The 25,637-nt window shown below is 48.2% G+C and overlaps 1 protein-coding gene across 9 annotated transcripts in view; it reads right to left on the reverse strand.

Moving 5' to 3' along the window:
* Positions 1 to 24,093, reverse strand: part of Rbms2 (RNA binding motif single stranded interacting protein 2) — a 31,927-nt gene extending 7,834 nt beyond the window's left edge. For 8 of the 9 annotated variants that reach the window (XM_051170095.1, XM_051170091.1, XM_051170094.1 and 5 more), the window contains exons 1-5: positions 23,949 to 24,087; positions 9,969 to 10,135; positions 4,963 to 5,021; positions 4,390 to 4,481; positions 1,659 to 1,816 (exon numbers count right to left, since the gene is read on the reverse strand). In XM_051170095.1, coding sequence (XP_051026052.1) covers positions 1,659 to 1,816; positions 4,390 to 4,481; positions 4,963 to 5,021; positions 9,969 to 10,135; positions 23,949 to 24,014 — 542 coding nt within the window. In that variant the 5' untranslated portion in view covers positions 24,015 to 24,087. Of the gene's footprint in view, positions 1 to 1,658; positions 1,817 to 4,389; positions 4,482 to 4,962; positions 5,022 to 9,968; positions 10,136 to 23,948 lie in introns of all 9 variants that reach the window. The other variant, XM_051170090.1, reaches the window with a different exon arrangement.
* Positions 24,094 to 25,637: the final 1,544 nt, after the last annotated feature.

Genomic DNA, 25,637 nt, shown 5'->3' on the forward strand with positions numbered 1-25,637 from the left:
GGTCTACAAAGCAAGTCCAGGGCAGTCAAGGCTACACAGAGAAACCTTGTCTCAAAAAACCAAAAAAAAAAAAAAGTGAGAGCCGAAAAGCCATGAACACAAGCCCAGTGAATTTCCTCTTGTCATACCTGAGTTGTTCTTAGGTGGCGCTACTCAGACTGAGCCTGCTCAGAACATTTTGTTTCCTAGCCGCAGCCTGTTTTATTTAGGGTGTTCTTTGAGACAGGGTCTCATGTAGTGCAAGTGTTCCTTACCCTCTTGCCTCTATCTCCCAAATGTTAGGATCACAGAGTGAGCCACGACACCCACATACTTGTAGCCTGAGTACTCGTGGACAGAGACTGAAACACAAGGCCCCAGACTGTTGAGCAGCTAACAGTCTCATTTCCAGTGAAACTCACCTGGCTGTCCGCCCACCTCTGCCTCCCGAGTCCTGGGACTACAGGCATGTGTCACCAACTTTTACGTATATTTATTCTGCGTGGGGGCATGCAAGTTGGGGATCAGAGGACTTGTGGGGAGTCTCCCTCTCTACCATGTGAGTCTGTGGGCCAAACTCAGGTTGGCAGGCTTGGCAGCAAGCATCTTTACCTGCTGAGCCATCTTGCCAGCACCCAAACAAAATCTTTCAATAAATCAATCCTTTTTAGGGGCTGGAGAGATGGTTCAGTGGTTAAGAGCACTGCCTGCTCTTCTAGAGGACCTGGGTTCAATTCCCAGCACCCACATGGCAGCTCACAACTGTCTGTAACTCCAAGATCTGACACCCCTATACCAATGCACATAAATTAAAATTAAATAAAATATTTTTTTAAAAATCAATCCTTTTTAGCTAATAGGACCAGGATCATGACACATGAGCCCAGAAGAGGGCGGCCTGCGGAGCAGGACAGAGAACTAAAGGTCAGACACAGGGCAGCCGCTGTAAAGTTTGTTCCACTTTATCATATTTGAGGACCAACCAGGCTGTGCTCTGTTGTCTGTTCTTGGGGTGAGGGTGGGGAATCTGGGGAGTCGCTCCCTCCCACTTGCAAATCACAGGCCTAGTAGACTTAGAATGAGGTCATAGAAGGGAGCATACAGAATTATTCTACTCTGGGTTAGGGGAAGGTGGTGGGAGGGGATGAAGGAAGGAAGGGAAAAGAAGCGGTGAGGCATGGGACGGCGCACCCGGAACCCCAGCATTCAGAAGGCAAAGGCAGGAGGATGCAGCCGGTTCAAGGAGTTACGTGCCAGGCCCTCGGTTCAGCACGCATGCACATGCACACATACACACACATACACACACACACGCACACGCGCACGCACACACTCAAACTAGACTTGCTACCAGGGCTTTAGACAATTTTCTTTTGTATTTTATATGTTTACTGTGTGTGTGCAGAAGGACAGCACATGAGAAGATCAAAGGACCACAGGCTGGTGTTTCTCTCCTTCCGCCGTGTGAAGGGGTCAGACTCTGGCCATCGGGCTTGGGGTACAGTGCCTTTCCCTGCTGAGCCACCTGGCTGGCTCTTACCAGACGTTTTTGCCCATTATTTTGGTAGCTGTAAGGGGGAAGGGGAGCGTGTGTGTGTGTGTGTGTGTGTGTGTGTGTGTGTGTGTGTGTGTTTTCCTAACTTACGTCTTTTCAGCCACATTGTTTAACCATCTCTTACCTTGCAAAGCCAACCCCTCTGCTGGTCCCAGTAGTGTCTCGGAGGATTCGAGTGGAGATGACCTGGCCGAAGGGCTTCAGCATGCCCTCCAGTTCCTGCTCATCCATGGAGAGCGGGAGGTTTGAGATGTATAAGTTTGTGGGGTCTTGTTCCTGTTGCTATGAACATAAAGGTGAAGACTGAGGCTCACCTGTTTATTCCCGGGCCATCCTCGGCCCTTACGTACAAAATAAAAACATTTGAGAAAAGAAACATTTAGGGGGTTCCAAACAAAGAGATTCTTAGCTGTCTGTAATTTCCAGTCCGTCCACGTCCACTACTGAACAGTCCAGTCACACAAGTCACCAACCATGTCTGACTGTGCCTTTAAGAACCAGGCCCGAGGTGGGCTGGATATGGCTCAGAGGTTTAGAGCACTGTCTGCTCTTCCAGAGGTCCTGAATTCAATTCCCAGAAACCACATGGTGGCTCACAACCATCTATAATGCGATCTGATGCCCTCTTCTGGCCTGCAGGTGTACATGCAGACAGAACACTGTAAATAAATCTTTTAAAAAAAAAAAAAAAAAAGAACCAGGCCTGAAGCCAGGTGTGGTGGCACACGCCTTTAATCCCAGCACTCGAGAGGCAGAGGCAGGTGGATCATAGTGAGTTCGAGGCCAGCCTGGTCTACAAAGCGAGTCCAGGACAGCCAAGACTACACAGAGAAACCCTGTCTCGAAAAACTAAAAAAAAAAAAAAAAACCAAAAACAAAAAAATCCAAGAAGAGATTGATACCCTATGAGCACATACAGGGGAAAGAGGTCCCCTCAGTCAGTCATAGGGGAAAATGGGAGGGACGGAGGAATGGGAGGATGGGATAAAAACTGAGATGTAATATGAATAAATTGATAAAAAATATTTTTAAAAGATTTTAAAAAAGAAAAAGAGAAAAACAAAAAAAAACAAAAAACAAAAACAAAAAAAAGAACCAGGCCCAGCAAGAAGAGAAGCTCAGTGTTGCCATCAGAAGGTGTAGTCTCCTGGGAGCCCAAGTGAGAGGCTGCACTGGGGCGGGACAAACAGCACAATGGCGGTTCTGCCCTAGGGCTAGGCGGGGCAGGAGTTCCTAGCCGGCAAACAGCACAAGGAATGGCGGTTCTGCCCCAGGGCAGTTTTGTTGCCAATTTGGTTTTCTCCATGTACATATGCACATAAGGCTGGTTTCTTGTTGCTGTAGTCTTGGAAGTTGCTAAATTGCCAAGGATAAGCTTGAATTCCTGATCCTCTGTCTCTTTCTCCCATGTGCTGGGATCACAGGCGTGTGTGTGTGTGTGTGTGTGTGTGTGTGTGTGTGTGTGTGTGTGTGTGTGTGTGTGTGTGTACACGCGCAAGCTGTGTTTTCAAAACTCAATCATCACTCTGCCTTAGTCGGCCATTTCCAGCAACATTAATCCCACTTCCAACTTCAGTTCTCTTCCCTTCTGTTTGTCCCTAAAATTTATTTTTTTACTTTATGTCTATGGGTGTTTTTGTGTGCATGTATGTCTGTGTACTGTGTACATGTACTGTCCATGGAGGCCAGAAGAGGGTATTGGATCCCCTGGAACTGGAGTTGGGATGGGGTTTTTTTGTTGTTGTTTTTTGGTTTTCGACACAGGTTTCTCTGTGTAGCCCTGACTGTCCTGGACTCACTTTGTAGACCAGGCTGGTCTTGAACTCACAGAGATCCACCTGCCTCTGCCTCCCGAGTGCTGGGATTATATGCCGAGCCATCCTACCCACTTCATTTTTCCTTTAACCATTAGAAAACAAAAAACCAAAACACCAAGAATGGGGCTGGAGAGATGGCCGAGAGGTTAAGAACACTGGCTGCTCTTCTAGAGGTCCTGAGTTCAATTCCCGGCAACCACATGGTGGCTCACAGCCATCTATAATGTGATCTAATGCTCTCCTGGTGTGCAGGTGTACATGCAGATAGAGCACTCATACATAAGATAAATTTAAAAAAATTTTTTTTAAGTTAAAAAGAAAAAGAACGGCTATCTTGAGGCTAGAGAGATGGCCCTGTAGATAAGAGCACTGGTTGCTCTTCCAGAGGATGTGGGTTCAATTCCCAGCAGACACATGGTGGCTCCCCACTATCTGTGACTCCAGTTCCAGGAATGGTTGCCCTTATCAGCTTCTTTAAAGTAGTCAAGATGCCTCATCAAGGCCAATCCCACACGTGAGGATTTCAGAAAGGCTCCTATCTTTCTGGGGATTGACATGGGGGCAGGGGATGAGCCCACAGAACCCTCAGCCCCAGGGAGATCAAAGCAGGAGGCTCGGTTCTCTTCCTTGCTTGCTCTAGCTCCCTGCCCTCCCCCCAGCCCCTTCCCAGGCCCTGTAAAGCATTCTTCAGAACCTGAGTTGCACAGCCGGCTTCTTCAGAGAACTGCTGCGAAACTATAACCATCTGTCCTAGGAAGGCGGAGCGAGGCAGCTGCAGAAGTGCCAAGAGGCCCGGCCCTCCTGCCTGCCACACACAGCACAGCCTCCTCTAGCAGCCAGGTGCACCCTGGCTCAGCATGTCTGTGTCAGGTGCTACCAGAAAGGTGGCGAGGACCGGAGTCCAATTACCATCGTCCACATCAGGTGGCTCTGCACTTACACATGTACAAACACGCACACACGCACGCACCGTGCACGCACTGTAGACTTGCTCATCAATTTCACTTTCCCAAGAACTCTGGCTGGGCAGTAGCTTACCTTAGCCATTTGTGCCTGCACACCGCTGGCTTTCAGTGCAGTTACAGCCTTCTGTGCTGCTGAGGGACTGTCGAAGTCCACAAAGCCATAGCCTGGAACAGGAAAACAGCATCACAGGGAGGCAGGAGGTGGGAGAGAGGTGGGAGGCCCAGGCTTTTCAGGATAGAAGGAGAGGTATGGTCCGTGTAAATGATGTAGTGGGGGAGAGAGAGAGATTGCTCTCAGGTGCCTGTCCCTGTGACCCCACCCCCAACCCAGAGCTTAGGTCCACTCTGTGGCCACGGGAAATGAGGCCCTTCTCCTGTGGCTTCAGATCTAAGGTATTAAATCCTAGACTCCATGCATTTGTAAAGGACCCCCGTCTCTTCTCTAGACACCCCCAGAAGTGCTGGGCAGAGCAACCAGCCACCTTCCCTCAATTCTCAGAGCCCCACTCAGAAGGCCTCAAGCCCTCCACCACCATTCAGCATTGGACAGAAGAGCGACCGGACTGTCCTCTCGGCTCCTGCCTGGCACAGAGCCCTCAGACTCCAGGCAGCAGGAGGGAGCGGCACCGGAAGCAGCTTCTCTCACCTTTGCACTTGTTTGTGGTCTTGTCCAGGATAGCCTTAGTGGACACAATCTTGCCATATCTAAGGGAGAGGAACATGCAAAGTGATGATCTGGGGGCTAAGGACAGGACAAAGAAGAGCTGGGTGCACTCAACAGGCGGAGGCAGGCGGATCTCCGTGAGTTCAAGGCCAGCCTGGTCTACAAAGAGAGTTCCAGGACAGCCAGGGCTACACAGGGAAACCCTGTCTGGAAAAACACCTGTGGAGAAATAAGCTTGGTCACACCCACACCCACGTAAAGTATGTACGGGTAGGCCCAGCTCCATTAGAATTCCTTGAGGAACTGAAATATCTTTTTTTTTTTCTTTCAAGTTTTTTGTTTTTGTTTTGTTTTGTTTTTTCTAGTCAGGATTTCTCTGTGTATCCTCAGCTGTCCTGGACTCGATTTGTACACCAGGTTGGCCTCGAATTCATAGAGCTCCACCTGCCTCTGCCTCCCAAGTGCTGGGACTAAAGATGTGTGCCACCACTGTATGGCTAGCAGACATAAATCTTTTTTTGTTGCTGTTTGTTTGTTTTTGTTTTTTGAGACAAGGTTTCTCTGTGTAGCCTTGGCTGTCCTAGACTTGCTTTGTAGACCAGGCTGGCCTTGAACTCACAGCAATCTGCCTGCCTCTGCCTCCCGAGTGCTGGGATTAAAGGCGTGCGCCACCATGCCCGGCTCAGGAATAATTCTTAATGCTACTTTTCTTTCAGACAAACAACATTCACCCTATTAAAATAAGTCCTAAGAGATGGTTCAGCAGTGAAAAGCACTAAAAAGTGTTTCTGGTCTCAGGCGCTGTGGCAGCCGCGGGTTACCGTGCAGACGTGGCCAAGTCCAAGAACCACACCACACACAACCAGTCCCGCCAATGGCACAGAAACGGCATCAAGAAACTCCGGTCACAAAGATACGATTCTCCTAAGGGTTGACCCTAAGTTCCTGAGGAACATGTGCTTTTCCAAGAAGCACAAGAAAGCCCTGAAGAAGACGCAGCAGGCACTTGTGAAGCCTAAGGCTGTTAAACCCAAGATGCCAAAGGGCCCCAGCCGCAAACGCAGCCAGCTTGCCTTCATCGCTCATCCCAAGCTTGAGAAGTGGATTCAAAGCTACATGGCTGAGGGTCATAGGCTGTACCAACCACAGCCCAAACCAGGACAGAGGCTTCAGGCCCAGCTCAGGCTCCCAAAGGTGCCCAGGGCCCTGTGAAAGCCCCATAGAAAAGGCTTCTGCAATGTGAAAACAGATGGACAGTGTGACACACCTACCTACACACTATTTACAGATGACCAGAGTCCTATGCTGTTTTTACAAATAAACCTGAGGCAGGATCTGTTTTTTTAAAAAAAGAAGAAGAAGCTGGGCATGGTGGTGCACGCCTTTAATCCCAGCACTCAGGAGGCAGAGCAGGCAGATCTCTGAGCTCGAGGCCAGCCTGGTCTACAAAGCAAGTCCAGGATTCTCAGCACCTACATAGTAGCTCATAACTATCTGTGACTCCAATTTCCAGGGGTCCCAAAAGTCTCTTCTGGCCTCTGTGGACACCAGGCATGCACAGGGTGTACAGACATACATGCAGGCAAAACACCAGTACACATTAAAAAATGATAATAATAATAATCACTTTAAAAATAGTAACTCAAGCCGGGCGTGGTGGTGCACGCCTTTAATCCCAGCACTCGGGAGGCAGAGGCAGGCGGATCGCTGTGAGTTCGAGGCCAGCCTGGTCTACAAAGTGAGTCCAGGATAACCAAGGCTACACAGAGAAACCCTGTCTCGAAAAACCAAAAAGAAAAAAAAAAAAAAATAGTAACTCTTTCCTCTGGTCCCTTATTCAGAACACTCTATCACTCTCCTATGTGAACCAGCCTAGAGTGCTTAGGCTCAAATTCTCCCTCTGATGCTTTCTAGCTATGTGTGATCTTGGACAAGTCCTGTGGCCTCACCACTGCCCCTTTACCCCAACACTTTTCAGTGCCAACAAATGACTTCCTGCGCTCTCTGACCTGCTTTTCCAGCTTCTGACTCAGTTAAATGTCTGCGGTGTGCTTTCACTCTCTATTTTGTTTGGTTTGGTTTGGTTTTTTGAGACAGGGTTTCTCGTGTAACAGTCCTGTCTATCCTAGACTCACTTTGTAGACCAGGCTGGCCTCGAACTCACAGGATCCACCTGCCTCTGCCTCCCGAGTGCTGGGATTAAAGGCGTACACCACCATGCTTGGCTTCACTCTCTGTTTTATGAGAGTCCGTGTTTTCCAGCTTTTCTGGGGGGGGGGGGGGGAACTCCTTGTTGGCAGCAAGAGGCTGCACAGCTCCCAGAGCTCTAGTCAGGAGGTGGTGCAGATCTCAGTTTGTGTCAGAAGCCTCCCACTAGAAAAAGCCACTATATGCTATGTGAAAATGTCAGAGGCAGAACAGCAGCCACACTGTCACAGGATGGGAGCTGAACAGAAACAGATGGCAGGAACTAAATTTGAGATTAATACTCCAAACAAGCATTTAAAAAAAAAATCTATTCTCAAAAAAAAAAAAAAATCTATCCTCTTATCCCAAAAAATATGAAATGGTTGCTCAGTTTGTTTTCCCCTCTGGCTGCAAATAACCTGTGGGGGCGTGGAGTGGGGGAGAACGTATTAAAAGAAGGTGGGGGCCAGTGGTAAAGGAGGTGGGGGCCAGTGGTCCTGGGGACTTTTGAGGCTCCATACTCTGTAAGCCAATTTAAGGCAAGAAGTCATAAGAAGTGACAGCCGGCCAGAGGACACTCAGCTGCTATCCCCACTAAGGCCCCAGGGTGGAGCCTGCTGTGGCCTAGCAGAGCTCAGAATTTCCACTGCAGCTGGCAACAGCTGGTCAGTGCTTCCTCCTCCTCCTCAGAAGGAGCCCCTCCCAGAGAACCAGGAGTTCCAATCCCAGGCCACGCCCCTCCTTCCCACCAACCAGAGTCTGGGACCCAGCAGCCCAGGAAGAGATCACTGGGACAAAGGCAGGAAGACCTCTGGGCGCGAGAAACGCCCTCTTCTCCAAGAGGCCTCCGAGCTCCCTGCTCTGCTCCGCTCCGCTCCACAGGGCTCCACCCAACCAGTCCCTTCTTGGTTTCTGGTTTGGTTTTCCTAAGGCAGGGTTTCACTGTGTAGCTCTGGCTCTCCTGGGACTAGCTCTGTAGGCTAGCCTTGAACTCAGAACTGCCTGCTGGGATTAAAGGTGTGGGCCACCACCACCACCAGGCTTGTTTGACAGACTTTTAAAAAGATTTCATTATTCTCGATTATGCGTGCATCTATGTGTGGAGGTGTGTGCCTGTGACTACTGAGAACCAACCTGCAGTCTTCCTCAAGAGCGGTTATGTTTTCACCACTGGCCTTTTCAGCCTACTGAGACGGGCTACCTATCATTCTGTAGTCCTGGCTGGCCTGACAGATCTCCTACCTTGTGCTCCCACATAGTGTCAGCACACGTGTTAGCCTCTGTGCCAAGCGTTCAGTCCCTTCCGGACCCCCGACCTCCATCCTACATGCTGACCCTGGGCAAAAACGAAAGCCCAAAAGGACAGAGAAGCCAAACTGAGTTTCTTGGACTGGAGACGTAGCACCTGGCTAGAGTGCTCGCCTAGTACACAGGAGGCCTCAAGTGTGCCGCAAGCAGAGGACTTTGAACCCCCAGCCTTCCTGACTCCATCTCCTGAGTGTTGAAATTACAGACATGGACCACACTACACCTAGTGTGAAAACCATGAGGAGGTGAGGGAGAGAGACTTGGGGGAGTGGGGGTAGGCAGGAGGGGAGTTTGTGGTCCGGATGCAATATATGACAGAAGAATGAAAAACAAAATAAAACCGAGCCGGGCGTGGCAGCACTCCCCTTTAATCCCAGCACTTGGGAGGCAGAGGCAGGCCCATCGATCGCAGTGAGTTCGAGGTCAGCCTGGTCTACAAAGCAAGTCCAGGACAGTCAAGGCTGCACAAAGAAACCCTGTCTCAGTAAAAAAACAAAACAAAAAAGCAAACAACAACAACAAAAAACCTAAAACAAAACAAAACAAAACCAGGAGGCAGAGGCAGGCAGATCTCTATGAATTTGAGGCCAGCCTGGTCTACAAAGCGAGTCCAGGACAGCCAAGGCTACACAGAGAAACCCTGCCTCGGGGGAAAAAAAAAGACCAGGCAGTGGTGGCACACATCTCTAATCCCAGCACTTGGGAGGCAGAGGCAGGCTGATCTTTGTCTCAAAACACGCCTCCCTCCAAAAAAGATGATGATGATGATGGTGATGATGAAGTGAATATCTCTATCCGAGTGTGTGATGGTCACTGTTAATTGTCAATCTGACGGAATCAGGAGCCATCTGGGAGACAGGCCCTTGGGGCACCCACGGTGCCCGTGATGGACTTACCCACTGTGGGTAGTGCCATTCCAGGCTGGGATCCTAGACTACATAAGTGCAGAAATGGAGCTGGGTGGCAGCAAGCTGCCATTTTCCTCTCATCTTGGGTGTGGGGGCAATGTGGCTGCGGCCTCAAGCTCCTTCACCTAGACTCCTCCAGCATGAGAGCCTGGCCTCAAGCTCTGAGCCAAAAGAAGCCCTTTCTCCACCCCCTTCCTCTCCCCCTCTCTCCACCCCCTTCCTCTCCCTCTTCCTCTCTCAGGCTGATTTTGTTTGAAACCCACCTTCTGAGATATGGTGTGACTCTGGAGTAAAAGCACAGCACTGGATTTGGTTGGTTTTGTTTTGTTTTGTTTTTGTTTTTCGAGACAGGGTCTCTCTGTATAGGCTTGGCTGTCCTGGACTCACTTTGTAGACCAGGCTGGCCTCGAACTCACAGAGATCCACCTGCCTCTGCCTCCCAAAAGCTGTGATTAAAGGTGTGTGCCACCACCACCTGGCTAAAAGCACAGCACTGGAAAGTCATGCTAAGAGCGGGTGGCAAGCAGCAGGCGGCTCTTCTCTGCACTGTCCCCCGGAAGCCCCCGTACTGAGAGCACAGCTTACGGCTGGCAGAGCTTGACAAGGTCCTGGTCGGTAGTGCCCGGCTGCAATCCCCGAATGTACAGGTTGGTCTTGCTTAGCTGGTCACTCCCGCTGCTCCCGCTGCTCCCGGTAGGGGTGCTGTTCCTTGGACTTGGCGGTGCCATCTGCTGAGACAATGACACATATGGCTGCAGGAAGACATGAAATCAGGTCAGAGAGATCGCACGTCCAAATGTTGGAGACTGAGGAAGCCCCTGACTCCATAGAAGTAGAGACAAAACATTAACAGAAACCAACTCAAAAGGGGAATAAAACAGTTAAAAAGAATTGTAAGCCAGCTCAGCAGGTAAAGGTGCTTAATACCAAACCCAAAAGGCAGGGTGGACACACATGGGGAGTAAAGAAAAGACTTTTTTTTAAAAGATTTATTTATTTATTATGTATACAGTGCTCTGCCTGCATGTACACCTGCACACCAGAAGAGGGAACCAGATCTCATGAAAGATGGTTGTAAGCCACCATGCAGTTGCTGGGAATTGAACTCAGGACCTTTGGAAGAGCAGACGGTGCTCTTAACCACTGAGCCACCTCTCCAGCCCAAGAAAAGACTCTTAAAAGTTGTTCTCTGACCTCTACATGTGCACTGTGGAAAGCCACCCCCACCCCGCACACATACATCTACATTTGCACACATTCCTATGCACGCATGCATGCAATAAGTATATAAAATATACTATAAAATTATTTAAATAAATATACAAACTAGCCGGGCATGGTGGGGCACGCCTTTAATCCCAGCACTCGGGAGGCAGAGGCAGGCAGATCGATGTGAGTTCGAGGCCAGCCTGGTCTACAAAGTGAGTCCAGGACAGCCAAGGCTACACAGAGAAACCTTGTTTTGAAAAACCAAAAATAAATAAATAAATAAATAGAATGAAATAAGCCTGTTTGGGAGAAGGGTGCTTTGTATTACAGTGGGGTGTTTCTTTTTTGTTTTGTTTTGTTTTGTTTTGTTTTGTTTTTTTGGTTTTTCGAGACAGGGTTTCTCTGTGTAGCCTTGGCCATCCTGGACTCACTTTGTAGACCAGGCTGGCCTCGAACTCACAGTGATCCCCTTGCCTCTGCCTCCCGAGTGCTGGGATTAAAGGCATGTGCCACCACGCCTGGCTAGTGGGGTGTTTCTAGTCATAAATATGTTGTAGAACATGATTAATGTCTACCGCTCACATCCATGACTTATCAAATCATAAAGTACATACACACTTGGAAGGCAGAGGCAGGTAGATCACTGTGAGTTCGAGGCCAGCCTGGTCTACAAAGTGAGTCCAGGATGGCCAATATATCATAGAGAAATCCTGTTTTTTGAAAAAAAAAAAAAAAAAAAAAAAAAAAAAGAAAAAGAAAGAGAAAGAGAGAGAGAAATAATTTAAACACAAAAATATTCACGAGGAAAAAAAAAATCAAAAAAACAAAAAAATAAAAAAAAAATAAAAAAAAAAAATATTCACGAGGGGGGCTGGAGAGATGGCTCAGAGGTTAAGAGCACTGACTGTGCCTCAGGAGGTCCTGAGTTCAATTCCCAGCAACCACATGGTGGCTCACAACCATCTATAGTGTGATCTGATGCTTTCTTCTGGCATGCAGGCAGAGCAAATAATAATAAATAAATCTTTTAAAAAAAATATTCACGAGGTTAAAAAAAAAGTGCTTTCAGGAAGTTGAAAGCTGCTGTCAACTCGGATTGTAACAAGAAATGTTGGGGCTGGGGAAAAGGCTCAGTTAGTAAAGGGCTTGTCCTGCAAGCATGACACCTGAGTTCAGACCCTCAGCACCTGTGAAGAAAACTGGATGACAGACACCTATAATCCCAGTCTTAGGACTGAGAGACAGGTGAGCTCACTGGCTGGCCAGCCTAGGCAAATCCAGGCTGCAGGTTCAATGAGAGACCCCTTCTTTGGAGTCAGGGGCAGGAGGGTCTCTGAGTTTGAGGCTAGTCTGGACTACAAAGCAAACTCCAGCCCAGCCAAGGCTACATGGTAAGACCCTGTCTCAAGAAACAAACAACGGGGCCAGAAAGATGGCTCAGAGGTTAAAAGCACTGGTTGCTCTTCCAAAGGTCCTGAGTTCAATTCCCAGCAACCACATGATGGCTCACAACCTATTCTGGCACGCAGGTGTTAAATAAATAAATATAAAAAAAAGAAAGAAAGAAAGAAAAAGAAAAGAAAACACCCCAAGCCAGGCATGGTGACTCATGCCTTTAATCCTAGCACTTGGGAGGCAGAGACAGGTGGATCTCTGTGAGTTCCAGGCCAGCCTGGTCTACAAAGAGAGTCCAGGACAGCCAGGGATACACAGAGAAACCCTGTCTCAGAAAAGAAAGAAAGAAAGAAAGACTAAGCCAATAAAAGACAGTTTAAGAGGGAAAACTCGCAAGCATTACATATCTGACTTCCCAAAGGAAACTATTCAGAAAGAAAGATGGTGTAAACCAATCATGTCCACCTAATAGGTTAGAGAGAAAGAGGCTGTGTGTGTGTGTGTGTGTGTGTGTGTGTGTGTGTGTGTGTGAGAGAGAGAGAGAGAGAGAGAGAGAGAGAGAGAGAGAGAGAGAGAGAGAGAGAGAGAGAGAGAGAGAGAGACACTAGGGAACTAACTTACTGGAAGAGCAAAGAATACAAAAAAGCTGCGCTTTGCTCAATACCCTAAAACAAACTGATGCAATTCAGAATCTTTTGTGTTGCCTTCTGTTTGAAGCAGGATCCCAGATATCCCGGGCTAGTCTTAAACTCCGCTGGCTTCATTTCCTCAACGCTGGAACTGCATACATGTGCAGCCACAGTGGGCTACATTTCAAAACTCTGGTAGTCACTCATTTGCTGCCAAATTCATTCTTGACCTGGGCCCTTAACTTTGTTATTAACCACCAGAGCAAGAGAAAGCCCTCCCTCACCAGGAAGCCATAGCTGCTGGTGCATAGCAGGCATGGTGTTTGTGAAGACGAGAGAAATCAGCTCACAGGAATCCTTACTATACGTCAGGCCACGGATGAATATCTTTGCTTGGGTTCCAACTCTTTGTTTTGTTTTTTGAGACAGGGCTTCTCTGTGTAGTCATGGCTGTCCTAGACTTATTTTGTAGACCAGGCTGGCCTCGAACTCACAGCGATCTGCCTGCTTCTGCCTCCCCAGCGCTGGGATTAAAGGCGTGCGCCACCACGTCCAGTGGGTTCCAACTCTTAATGCCTCCAAATAAGAGAAAGGTCCCCATTCTCCGTGGAGTTAACAGACTCTCCAGTAACTAACTACCCATGAGACCTCTGGGCTATTTCAGTCACTCAGTGAATACTTGAATTGTCCACTGCACAAAAGCACTGACTGACACTGTAAGAATCATTAATAAATCACAATGCTGTTTAATTTATGTAGTGCTGGGGAGTGAACCCAGGTCTTGACTATAAGCCAGGCAAAGGCCACATCTTCAGTCTATTTTACTTTTTATTTTGAGGCATGGACTAAGTTGCCCAGGCAGGCCTTCAACATTCAAAACTCAACTTGGTAATCCAGTGTTTTTTCTTTTAATAAATTATTTTTATTTTATGTGCGTTAGTGTTTTGCCCGACTATGTCTGTGTGAAGGTGTCAGTCAGACCCCCTGGAACTGTAGTTACAGACAGCTTTGAATGGCCATGGGGTTGCTGGGAATTGAACCCAGGACCCATGGAAGAGCAGTCAGTGCTCTGACCCCTGGGCCATCTCTCCAGCCCTAAACCAGTGGGTTTTATTGGGGTCACTAACAGGAGCAGAAATGACTCAGAGACAGCTGCATCACCCCAGCCCACACTGCACAGCCTCTACAGGTTGGCAGGGTCTTTTCCAGGCAGGTAGGTTGGCCTGAGCCTCTTCTGGGAATCTCTGCATGTTTGAGTGTCTCTCCGCAGTCCTTACTGCTTATACAAGCCCATGTGAGATATTTATACAGCCAGGGTGACCTCAGACCCCTCCTGCGTCAGCCTCACCGGCTGATTGCACAACTATGGCTGGCACAACTCAGGCTGGCCCTGAGTTTACGAGCTAGAGCTCACAGCCCAGGAAACTATCAGAATGAAAAATGCATTGACGGGTCTGGAGAGATGGCTCCGCGGTTAGAACACTTACTGGCTGCTCTTCCAGAGGACCTGAGTTCAATTCCCAGCACCCACATGGCTGCTCACAACCGTCTACGATTCCAGTTTCACACAGAGACACATGCAGAGCATATAGGACAAGCACAACAGTAGGTTCAGAAGACAGCCATTGGGAAACCACAAAGGAAACCCCCGCCAAGACGCCTTGTGTGTCAGGCCACTGCGATGTCAGCCTAAACAAGCTGGGGGCCATCTGGAAAAGGGGACCTCGGCTGAGAAGTTGTGAACAAGCCCTTGGGACATTTTCTTGATTAATGATTGATGTGGGCGGACCCAGCGTTGGTTTCTGCTTCCAGGTTCCTGCCTGACTTCCTTGGATGATGTAAACAAGCTATAACATCAAAATAAATGTGTTCATCCCTGTGGTAGTTTGAATAGGCACCATGGACCCATGCTTTCAAGTGCTTGGCCATAGGGAGTGGCACTAATAGGAGGTGTGGCCTGGATAGAGTGGGTGTGGCCTTGCTGGAGGAAGTGTGTCACTGTGGGGGCGGGCTTTAAGTGTCATGCTCAAGCTAAGCCTAATGTGGCAGTGTCCTTTTTTTTGCCTGTGCATCAAGATGTAGAACTCTCAGGCTGGAGAGATGGCTCAGAGGTTGGGTGCTCTTCCAAAGGCCCTGAGTTCAAATCCCAGCACTCACATGGTGTTTCACAGCTGTCTGTAACTTGAGTTCCAGGAGATTGGATACCTTCACACAGATGTATGGGAGCTCACAACCATCTATAACGAGATCTGGTACACCTGTCTGGCAGGCAGAGCACCATATACATAATGAATAAATAATTTTTGCTTGTTTGTTTTTTTGTTTTTTGAGACACGGTTTCCCTGTGTAACAGCCCTGGCTATCTTGGACTCACTTTGTAGACCAGACTGGCCTGAAACTCACAGAGATCTTCCTGCCAGGGCTACTAAACAGAGAAATCTTGTCTTGAAATACCAAAAAGAAGGAGGCTGGAGAGATGGCTCAGAGGTTAAGGGCACTGACTGCTCTTCCAGAGGTCCTGAGTTCAATTCCCGGAAACCACATGGTGCCTCACAACCATCTGTAATGAGATCTGATGCCCTCTTCTGGCCTGCAGGCAAAACATGGTGTACATAATAAATAAAAAAAGAAAGAAAGACATAAGTAAGAAAAACTATAACATTAATAATACTCAAACCAGGGCAAACAGCTAAGAAAACACATAAAAGCAATTTTTCTTTTTTAACCAAGCCTTGACTTTTATTACTTAAAAAGCTGTGGGGGGTGGGGGGAAGCTGCATATTGCTTTCTGCCTCTGCTTGTGCCTTCAAGACTTTCACAACGTTTTCTGCTCCTCAATAAGGCAAGCCCGCTTGATCCTGACGTGGACACACTTGGCACACACAGGACCACCACAGGCTCTGCTGACATGTTTCTGTCTTAGGCAGTCTCACAAGGACTTTAGGCCTCACAGCACAAACCCCTCGCCATCTGCCTGGACCCACACCTCAAGCGATTTGGGTGTTTTTCCAACCCCCTAAGTATAGAAGTAAACAATCCTGTTGCCAGGGGTTCAAGACTGCATAGTTCTGTTAGAGGCTGTACTGCAGTCAAACACTGGACCATTCTGAGTGCCTCACTGCAGAGGGCCACCTGCTCAGTGTCTTTAAAAACAGTAGCAAGCCGGGCGTGGTGGCGCACGCCTTTAATCCCAGCACTCGGGAGACAGAGGCAGGCGGATCACTGTGAGTTCGAGGCCAGCCTGGTCTACAGAGTGAGTCCAGGACAGCCAAGGCTACACAGAGAGACCCTGTCTGGAAAAACAGGTTACAGTGACAGCTCACTGGTGGGTACTTGCCTAGCTAGCATACACTGGGGCCTTGGCTCAATCTCTAGCACGCACACAAAACAGTATAAACTAGAGACACTGGAAGGCCTATTGACTTTTGTTTCTCTTTTAAGACAGGGTCTTACTATGTATCCCTGGCTGGCCTGGAACTCATCCACCATACTCCTGAGTGTGTATGTGTAGGGGCGGGGTGTACCACCCCTCTTGGTGCTCCTAAAAAGGCTTTGTTTGGTTTCTAGCACCCACATCCGATGGCTTACAGCCCTCCGGCAGCACAGCCACCTGTAACTCCAGCTCCAGGGGCATTTAATGGCTGCGGTCCTGCGGGTACCTACACACCCACATACAGATGCAAACACATAGACGTGATTTTTAAGGAGACAATAATATCCTAGAAGGAGAGAGATGATGATAAAGACGAGACCTGCTCTATAGCAGCAAACAGCATGCCGATATGAAGCAAGCACTCTACATCTCCAGCTGTAGGTTAGGGAGTTTGTTTTTGGGTGTATGATGGTTTTTATTTACAAATTTATTGGCAAAAAAGGGGAGAACTTTACACAGCTTTACTAGAAGGCATTGGTAACCTGTTGGGTTAAACAAGCTCCCTTCTCAGAGTCCTTCTAATTTTAGTTTAGGGATTTTTTAAAAAGATTTATTTATTTGGGGCTGGAGAGATGGCTCAGAGGTTAAGGGCACTGACTGTTCCTCCAGAGGTCCTGAATTCAATTCCCAGAAACCACATGGTGGCTCACAACCATCTATAATGAGATCTGATGCCTCCTTCTGGCCTGCAGGTGAATGTACATGCAGGCAGAGCACTGTATACATAATAGTCAAGAAATCTTAAAAAAAAAAAAAAAAAAGATACAGAGAGACTAGCCTCAAACACGCACACACACACACAATACCACTACACAGACGCATGCTTGCACACATACACACCACCACATGCATGGACGTGTGCACACATACTCCACCACACACATGCATGCTTGCACACACATACCACCACCACACACATGCATACTTCTACATACACACAAACACACACACCACACACATGCATGTGCACACACAGGCACATGTACACAGTTGGGAGATGGTTCATCAGGTAAAAAACTTGCCAAGCAGTCATGAAAATTGGTGTTTAGGTCTCAAGACCCCTGTAAATGCCATAAATCCCAGGTGGACACAGTGTGCCCAACTGTGACTCCAGGCTCCATAGGTGGCAAAGGGACCCCTGGAGCAGGCTAGCTAGCCACAGTCTGAAATGCTGACAGCCTTTGCCTCAGTGAGCAAGGTAACGATTGTCCACCTCAGCCTGGAGGCTTCACACATGTGCACACACATACCACACAGACACCTGCGGGCGGAGGGGTGGGAATCCCAAAATAATGCCTTTCCTTTTTTTCTAAAAGAAATGGTTGTAGCTCTGGGAGTTAAGTTATGACAACACAGGCCAGGGAGGGGATGGCAAGGAAGGGGGTATCTGACTGCACAAGTAAGACACTCCTCTAGCTCCACACCTAAGCTGCCTACTTCACCTCGGCCTGAGGCAGCTCCTTCTATGCGGAGGCACAGTTCTGAGACTTACAACGAATCTTCCTTGCTTCATTTTTTAAAACCTAACTCAAGGACATCAACTTTTTTTTTTTTCCGAGACAGGGTTTTCTCTGTGTAGCCTTGGCTGTCCTGGACTCACTCTGTAGACCAGGCTGGCCTCAAACTCAAGAGATTCACCTGCCTCTGCCTCCCCAGTGCTGAGATTAAAGGTGTGCACCACCACACCTGGCTTGAGTTTCTTTACTTTGCCTTGTCTGTCCTGGAATTCACTATGTAGAGGAGACTGGCCTTAAACTCACTGAGATCCGCCTGCCTCTGTCTCCCAGGTGCTGGGATTAAAGGTGTGTACAAAATGGCGCAGTCCACTTTGTAACTTTATGTATTTACTTACAGCTTGCTTCTCCCTTCCTTTCCTTCAGACAGACTCTTGGTCTGGCTGGGCTGGACTTGCTATGTGCACAGGGCTGGCTCAAACTCTATGGCGTTATTCTGCTTGTTTCCAAAATGCTGAGATTCCACACAAGTGCCATGTGCCAACAGGCCTGCTTCCCTTTTGTAGCTACTTTAATTCCGATGCATAGAAATTTAACACTGCATTCCAAGAAACACTGCCTTGATTAGCTGATTTTAAATTGTTTGTATTGTTGTGTTGTGTGTGTGGGTTTCTTTGGTTTTGTTGTTGTTTTGTTTTCGAGACAAGGTCAAGAAGGAGAGTCAGGCAGAGCTCCGTGAGTTCGAGGTCAGCCTGGTCTACAGTGAGTCCAGAACAGCCAGGGCTACACAGAGAAACCCTGTCTCAAAAAACAAAAAAACAGACAAACAAAAAAGGATTTTTTGAGCCGGGCGTGGTGGCACACGCCTTTAATCCCAGCACTCGGGAGGCAGAGACAGGCGGATCACTGTGAGTTTGAGGCCAGCCTGGTCTACAAAGTGAGTCCAGGATGGCCAAGGCTACACAGAGAAACCCTGTCTCGAAAAACCAAAAAAAAAAAAAAAAAAAAGGATTTTTTTTAGGGACTGGAGAAATGGCTCAGTGGTTAAGAGCTCATATTGCTCTTGCGGGGGCCCTGGGTTCAGTTCCCAATACCCACATCAGGTGCCTCAACTGCCTGCAGTCGGCCTCTGAGGAATCTGGCTCCCCTGGCCTCTGCGGGCACCTGCATGTACATGCACATACTCACACCCAAACGCAGAATTTTTTTTTCTTTTGTGCTTTGAGGGTTTTTTTGTTTGTGTTTCAAGACAGGGTGTTGGTTGTCCTGGAACTCACTCTGGCCTTCAACCGTGCCTGTCTCTGCCTCCCAAGTGCTGGGAGTATAGGCATGTGCCACCACTGCCCAGCACATACACACAATTTAAAATAAAATGAGATTTTAAAACTTTAATGATTTGTGTGTGTGTGTGTGTGTGTGTGTGTGTGTGTGTGTGTGTGTGTTGGTCTGTTTGTCTCATACATACCCCTCCCCCATGTGTGTATGTGTCTGTCTCACTCTCAGCCACCCCACTCCCACCCCTACCCCCATGTGTGCGTCTGTGTGTGTGTGTCTATCTGTTGGTCTGTGTTTGTTTCATGCCTCCGCAGTGTGGGTGCGTGTCTGTCTGTGTCACACCACACCACACCACCCCCCATGTGTGTGTGTCAGTCTCACTCTCAGCCACTCCCATGTGCATCTGTGTGTGTGTGTGTGTTGGTCTGTGTTTGTCTCACGCCTCCCCAGGGTGTGTGTGTATGTGTCTGTTTGTCTGTCTCACGCCACCCCACCGCCACCTCCCATGTGTGTGTATCTGTGTGTGTCTGCCTGTGTGCCTGTGAGTACGTGCTTGAGTGCAGGTATCCACAGAGGCCAGAGGCATCAGGTTCCCTCTGGGGCTGGATCTACAGGGGAGGTACTGAGGTGGATACTAGGAGCCTAACTCTGGTCCTCTGTAAGAGCAGCACACACTCTTCACCTCAGCGCCATCTCCCTATCACACAGGCAAGAATGGTCCTGAACTTACAGCCTTGTCTCAGTCTCCTGATCAATTGGGTTACAGTATATTTCAGTACTCTTGTCCTTATATTTGACTACATTACCATAGCCATGACAAATAAATAAACAAATTAAATTAAAAATAAGGACCGGTGGCGCTGGAGAGATGGCCTAGAGGTTAAGAGCACTGTCTGCTCCTCCAGAGGTCCTGAGTTCAATTCCCAGCAACCACACGGTGGCTCACGACCATCTATAATAAGACCTGGTGCCCTCTTCTGGTGTGCAGGTGTACATGTGGGCAGAACACTGTATAAATAATAAATAAATAAATCTTCTTAAAAAAAAAAAAAAAAAAGGACTAGGAGGCAGTTCAGTAGGTAAAGTGCAAACATGAAGGCTTGGGTTCAGATCCCCAGGGCCAGTGGCTGGAGTCATAGCTCAGCGGTTAAAGCACTGGCTGCTACTGCAGAAGACCCAGGTTCAGTTCCCAGCACCCACATAGTGGCTCACAATCATCTGTAACTCCAGCTCCAGGGATCTGACACCTTCTTGACCTCTATAAATACCAGGCATACAGCCGGGCGTGGTGGCGCACTAAATCCCAGCACTCGGGAGGCAGAGGCAGGTGGATTGCTGTGAGTTCAAGGCCAGCCTGGTCTACAAAGTGAGTCCAGGATGGCCAAGGCTACACAGAGAAACCCTGTCTCGAAAAAAACAAAAAACCCACGCACATATGTGGTAAACGTTCATACATGCAGCAACACGTTCTTATACATAAAAAAAATGTCTCCCCAGAACTCCCACCGTTGGGACACAACAAATGGATCCCCAGAATATACTGATAAAGTCAACCCAGGCAACAGGTGGCCAGTCATGAGAGGTTGTTACCTGTAGCCTCTTGGGGGTTGTGTCACCTGCTCCAGAGGCAGGCACAGAAACAAGGAGAGAGCTTTGTCCCACACCTTCTGGTCTCAGGATGAGATTTTAAATGTCAAGCTTGAGAGAGTTTGGAACATGCTGCATCCCAACAATTCCCAGGCCAGTGCCTCAGGAGGCACCACAGTCCCAGAGCCCCACATGACACTTCTGTTTTAGACAGAACTCTGCTGGCTAGCCTGGGATTTGTATCAATCTCCAGCCTCTGCCTCCCACGTGCTGAGAGCACTGGCATGTGCCGCCACACGCACACTAAAACAGCCTTAGCAGAAAGAAAGTCTGGTAGAACGTGCATACTGTAAGGCATTTTTCTATAGGAGTGGGATTTGAGTAAGCATTTATAGGACATGGGGGCTGGAGAGATGGCTCAGAGGTTGGGAGAACTGTCTGCTCTTCCAGAGGTCCTGAGTTCAATTCCCAGCAACCACATGGTGGCTCACAACCATTCTGTAATGTGATCTGACGCCCTCTCCTGGCCTGCAGGTGTACATGCAAATAGATCACTCATATACATTGAATAAATAACTAAAAAAACAAATAAATAAATCACAGGACATGAAGAAACTACAGGACTTTAATTTGGTTTTGTTTTTTTGTTTTTTGATTTTGTTTTTTTGAGACAGGGTTTCTCTGTGTAGTCTTGGCTGTCCTGGACTTGCTTGCCTCTGCCTCCCGAGTGCTAGGATGAAAAGCTTGTTCCACTGGTCCAGGCGGATGATTTGTTTTTCTATCTATCTAATACATGCATGCTCTGCTGCATGTACACCTGCAGGCCAGAGGGAAGCTTGGTCTACGCAGCTACAGAGTACATTTCAAGCCAACCAGGGATACATAGTAAGAATCACAGTCCCCATCCCCGCCCCCAAAGCACGGATTCACATGAGAAAATACACAAGAACACTTATCCTGAAACAAGAACAAATGCATCAAACTCTGCATCAACAAGATAAAGAGCAACACAGCAGTCCTCAGTGCATATACCCACAATTCACAGCCCATACAGACACACTATAGCAGTCCTGTACGCAGCCGCAATGTGCAAATATTGCTCCCTCAGAAAATTTTGTTCTGTTCTGTTTTGTTTGTTTGTTTGTTTAATTTTTCCAGACAGGGTTTCTCTGTGTAGCCTGGCTGTCTTAGACTCACTTTGTAGACCAGGCTGGCCTCTGCCTCCCAGAGTGCTGGGATTAAAGGCGTGCGCCACCCTCAGAAGTTTTGGAACATTGACCTATAAGAATTTAGAGCCGGGCGTGCTGTGCAGATCCCTGTGAGTTCCAGGCCAGCCTGGTCTACAAAGTGAGTGAGTCCAGGACAGTCAGGGCTACATAGAGGAACCCTGTCTCGAAAAAAAAAGAATTTCGAGATTTCTTTTGTTACTTAACATTTTAATGTTTTTGTTTGTGGATGTAGAGGTCAGAGGACAATGTGTGAGACTCTCCCACCATGTGAGTCCCAGGATGCCATGCAGGCTTTAAGCCATGACCTTTGCCCTCTGAGTCATTGTGACAGACTCCCAAAGACTTTTTAAACTACTTATTCTTTTCAGGTGTCACAGCGATCCACCTGCCTCTGCCTCCCGAGTGCTGGGATCAAAGGCGTGCGCCACTATTCCTGGCCATTTAGTTTCATTTTAATGAGTATCCTGAAAACTTAGATGGGGAGAGAGAATCAGAAAACGGCTGTAATGGGAGCACTGGGGAGGCTGAGCCAACCTTTAATCCCAGCACTCGGGAGCCAGAGGCAGACAGATTGCTGTGAGTTCAAGGCCAGCCTGGTCTACAAAGTGAGTCCAGGACAGCCAGGACTACACTGAGACACCCTGGGGGCAAGGGGAGGAAAAAAAAAAAAAAGATCCAGGTGCAGTGGCTCATCCGTGCCTGTGATCCTGTGACCAACCGGGGTTACAGAATGAGTTCCAAGCCAAGCTGTGGTAAAGAGAAAGACCATGTCTCAAAAACCAAAAAAAAAAAAAAACCAAAAAAACCCTTTTTTATACAGTACGATATGAATTTGAGAAGACAGAATGTTCCCTTTCAAGCACACACACATATAAAATGAATATATAATCTCTCTCTATATATGATAGGACATCAGTCTGTATATACCTGCTGGAACATGAGATATATAGGTATCTAATCAAAATATGCATAAAGCTTCATTTGTTTTTTTTTTCTGTTTATTTATTTATTTATTTATTTTTTATTTATTTGGTTTTTTTCTAGACAGGTTTTTCTCTGTGTAGCCTTGGCTGTCCTAGACTCACTTTGTTGACCAGGCTGGCCTCGAACTCAGAGAACCGCTTGAGTCTTCCTCCTGAGTGCTGGGATTAATGGCGTGCGCCACCACCAACCACCCTCACCCTCGCCGAGCTTTATTCTTCTTAAGCATATAAACAGAATGAATGTCACATAAACTAAGAGCCACTGCCCTGATGAGACAACCAGTGTCCCCCTGAGTCTCTGAAATGGTCTCTTCAGGTCCCTGAGGACATGAGCCTTTCCCCACCTCCAACATTCCATCACACAAGCACAGATCTCTGCACCACGTTTTTTCTTAAAGGACAGCTGTAATGCTCAGAGGGGGTAAAAAGTCATCCTGCTACGGCTCGCGGCTCCTCCTCCAGCACTGCATACCAGGAAAAGCCAAGAAACTGCCGAAGGTCCTCTCTAGCAAACGTGGGCGAGACTGTCCATCTCTCTCGGGGCTGTTTAACTTCTCAGGCAGCCGGGGGTTAACCGTAAAGACTCCAGGGACCCTCGCTAAGCCTGGCTATCTGCAGGGTTCCAAGTATCAGCACGGAAGCCAAGACTCAAAGAATCACAGAGCCTTCTGCCCTAATCCCGAGGCATGTTATCTCCCCAAATTCCTCTGCCGGACGCTGGGGTGGGGTAGGGTCTCTAGTTCAGAAGCACACACACTTAATTCTGGACGAGCCTCAGGACACGTCTCTCTCTCTCTCTCTCTCTCTCTCTCTCTCTCTCTCTCTCTCTCTCTCTCTCTCTCTCTCTCTCTCTCTCTCTCTCAGACTACCTGTAATTTCAGCGACCTAGCGATCCGAATAAAAAGCCAGGCGGGTGGGGTGGGGTGGGGGTGGGCTAAGGGTGGGCTCAATTAACCAAAATGATAAACTAAACTTGTGCGGAGTGAGCCTGAGGACGAGGGCTGAGATGTCAAGTTGCCCCCGCAGGAGGGCTGGCACACAGCCGCAGGCAGGCAAAGTAACTTCATCTCACAAGATACAAACTTGCAAAGTTGATGTTTTGGTTTTGTTTTTTTGTTTGTTTGTTTGTTTGTTGTTTTGTTTTTTATCCCGCTGCCCCCCCCCCAAGCCTCACAAACCCCTGGCTCTAAATTCCTTCAACTTTAGAACCAGGTGCAGGGAGCGGCAGGCGGAGAAGCGGCGGAGAGAGGCACTGCGAGGGGACGGAGGAATCCAGCTCCCTCTTAAAGAGGAAGGCTGAAGCCAAGGGCACCCCCCCCCCGGATCCCCGGGAACGGCAGCGCCACGGTCCGCAAAAGCGCCTTTTCCTACCTTCTTGTTGTTCTTGTTATAGGCGAAAGTCGAAACCCCGGGCCTGGAAGTCACCGATAGCAGCATTTTGTCTCTACTGTGAGGAGCTCAGAGAGGGAGAGAAGTGAAGGGGAAGGGAGGGGGAAAGAGGGAGAGAGGGAGGGAGGAGGGGAGAAAAGAAGAGGGAGAGAGGAAGGGAGGAAAAGAGGGAGGGAAGGGAGAAGGGAGGGGGAGGAGAAAGAGGAGAAAAAGGAGCAAGGGGGGGGGGGGGCCGCGGGGAAGAATGAGCTAGGTCTGTTCCTTACGTCACTGAGAGAAGTTAACCCAGAGTCAGGCGCCTCTTCCACTGGGTCCTAGTGCCCGCATGTTCTAATTCGGTTTGTTTCCCACAGACTTTAGTAGTTCAGGCTAGACAGAGGAGTTCTAGGTCACAAGGGATCCCCATTCCTCCTTGAACAAGTTCTGGTTATCAACAAAAAGACGATTACCCTACCATCAGTGAAAAGACAAAGGTTTTTGTTGTTTTGTTTTGTTGGTGTTGGGGGCGGGGGTTCTCTGTGTAGCCCTGGCTGTCCTGGACTCGCTTTGCAGACCAGGCTGGCCTCGAACTCACAGAGCTCCTCCTGTCTCTGCCTGCGCCACCACCTCCCCGCTGTTGTTTTGTTTCCCTCAGATCTCAGCTGCAAGATTTCAAGCTTGGCTGCAAGATGACTTAGCGGTAACGATTATCAGGCCGAAGTTAGGTTCCCAGATCTACATGGTAGAGGGAGAGAGCCAACTACCAAAAATTGTTCTCTGACACCCGCACGGCCCCACACACCAAGCACCCACGTGGCATGCTCACAGGTGCACATAAAAATAAATCATGAAAACATTTTCAGCTGGGTGTGGTGGCGCATGCCTTTAATCCCAACACTCCAGGAGGCAGAGGCAGGAGGATCACTGTGAGTCTAGGCCAGCCCGGTCTACAAAGCAAGTCCAGGACAACCAGGGATACACAGAGAAACCCTGTCTCAAAAAACAAAACAAAACAAATAAATAAATAAAATTAAAAATAAAGCAGGACATAGGAGGCGCTTGGGAGGCAGAGGCAGGCAGATCTCTGTGAGTTCAAGGCCAGCCTGGTCTACAAAGAGAGTCCAGGACAACCATGGCTGTTACATAGAGAAACCTTATCTCGAAAAACCTAAAATAAATAAATTAATAAATAATAATAATAATAATAATGAAAAAGAAAGATCATGGCCTAGTAATAGCAATACACTATTTAAAGCTGTAACTCCTGTACACACGAAAGAGAACCACCAAGTTTGGGGCCAGCCTGATCTACATACCAGGTTCCAGGGCACCCAAGGCCACACACTGATGATGGAATACACAAAAGAGGTTGAGGCAGGAGGATCACAAATTCCAGGCCATCCTGATGTTTTACTAGGTAAAGATGCTGAAGAAAAAAAAAAAAAAAGATCTGGATTCAGTTCCCAGGATCCACATGGTACAAGAGAAAAGCCACTCCTGAAATGTGTCCTCTGACCTACATACATGCATTCCCAACACAGAGACATAGGTACAGACACACACATACACACACACACACACAGTGTTTTTGAAATGTAATGAGAGAGAGAGAGAGAGAGAGAGAGAGCAAAGCTGAGCAGTATACCAAAAAGCAGATAGAAATTAAATTATATGATGGAAATAGTTTCAGCT

This window comes from Acomys russatus, chromosome 28, assembly GCF_903995435.1.
Source record: "Acomys russatus chromosome 28, mAcoRus1.1, whole genome shotgun sequence".
NCBI classification, from domain to species: Eukaryota; Metazoa; Chordata; class Mammalia; order Rodentia; family Muridae; genus Acomys; species Acomys russatus.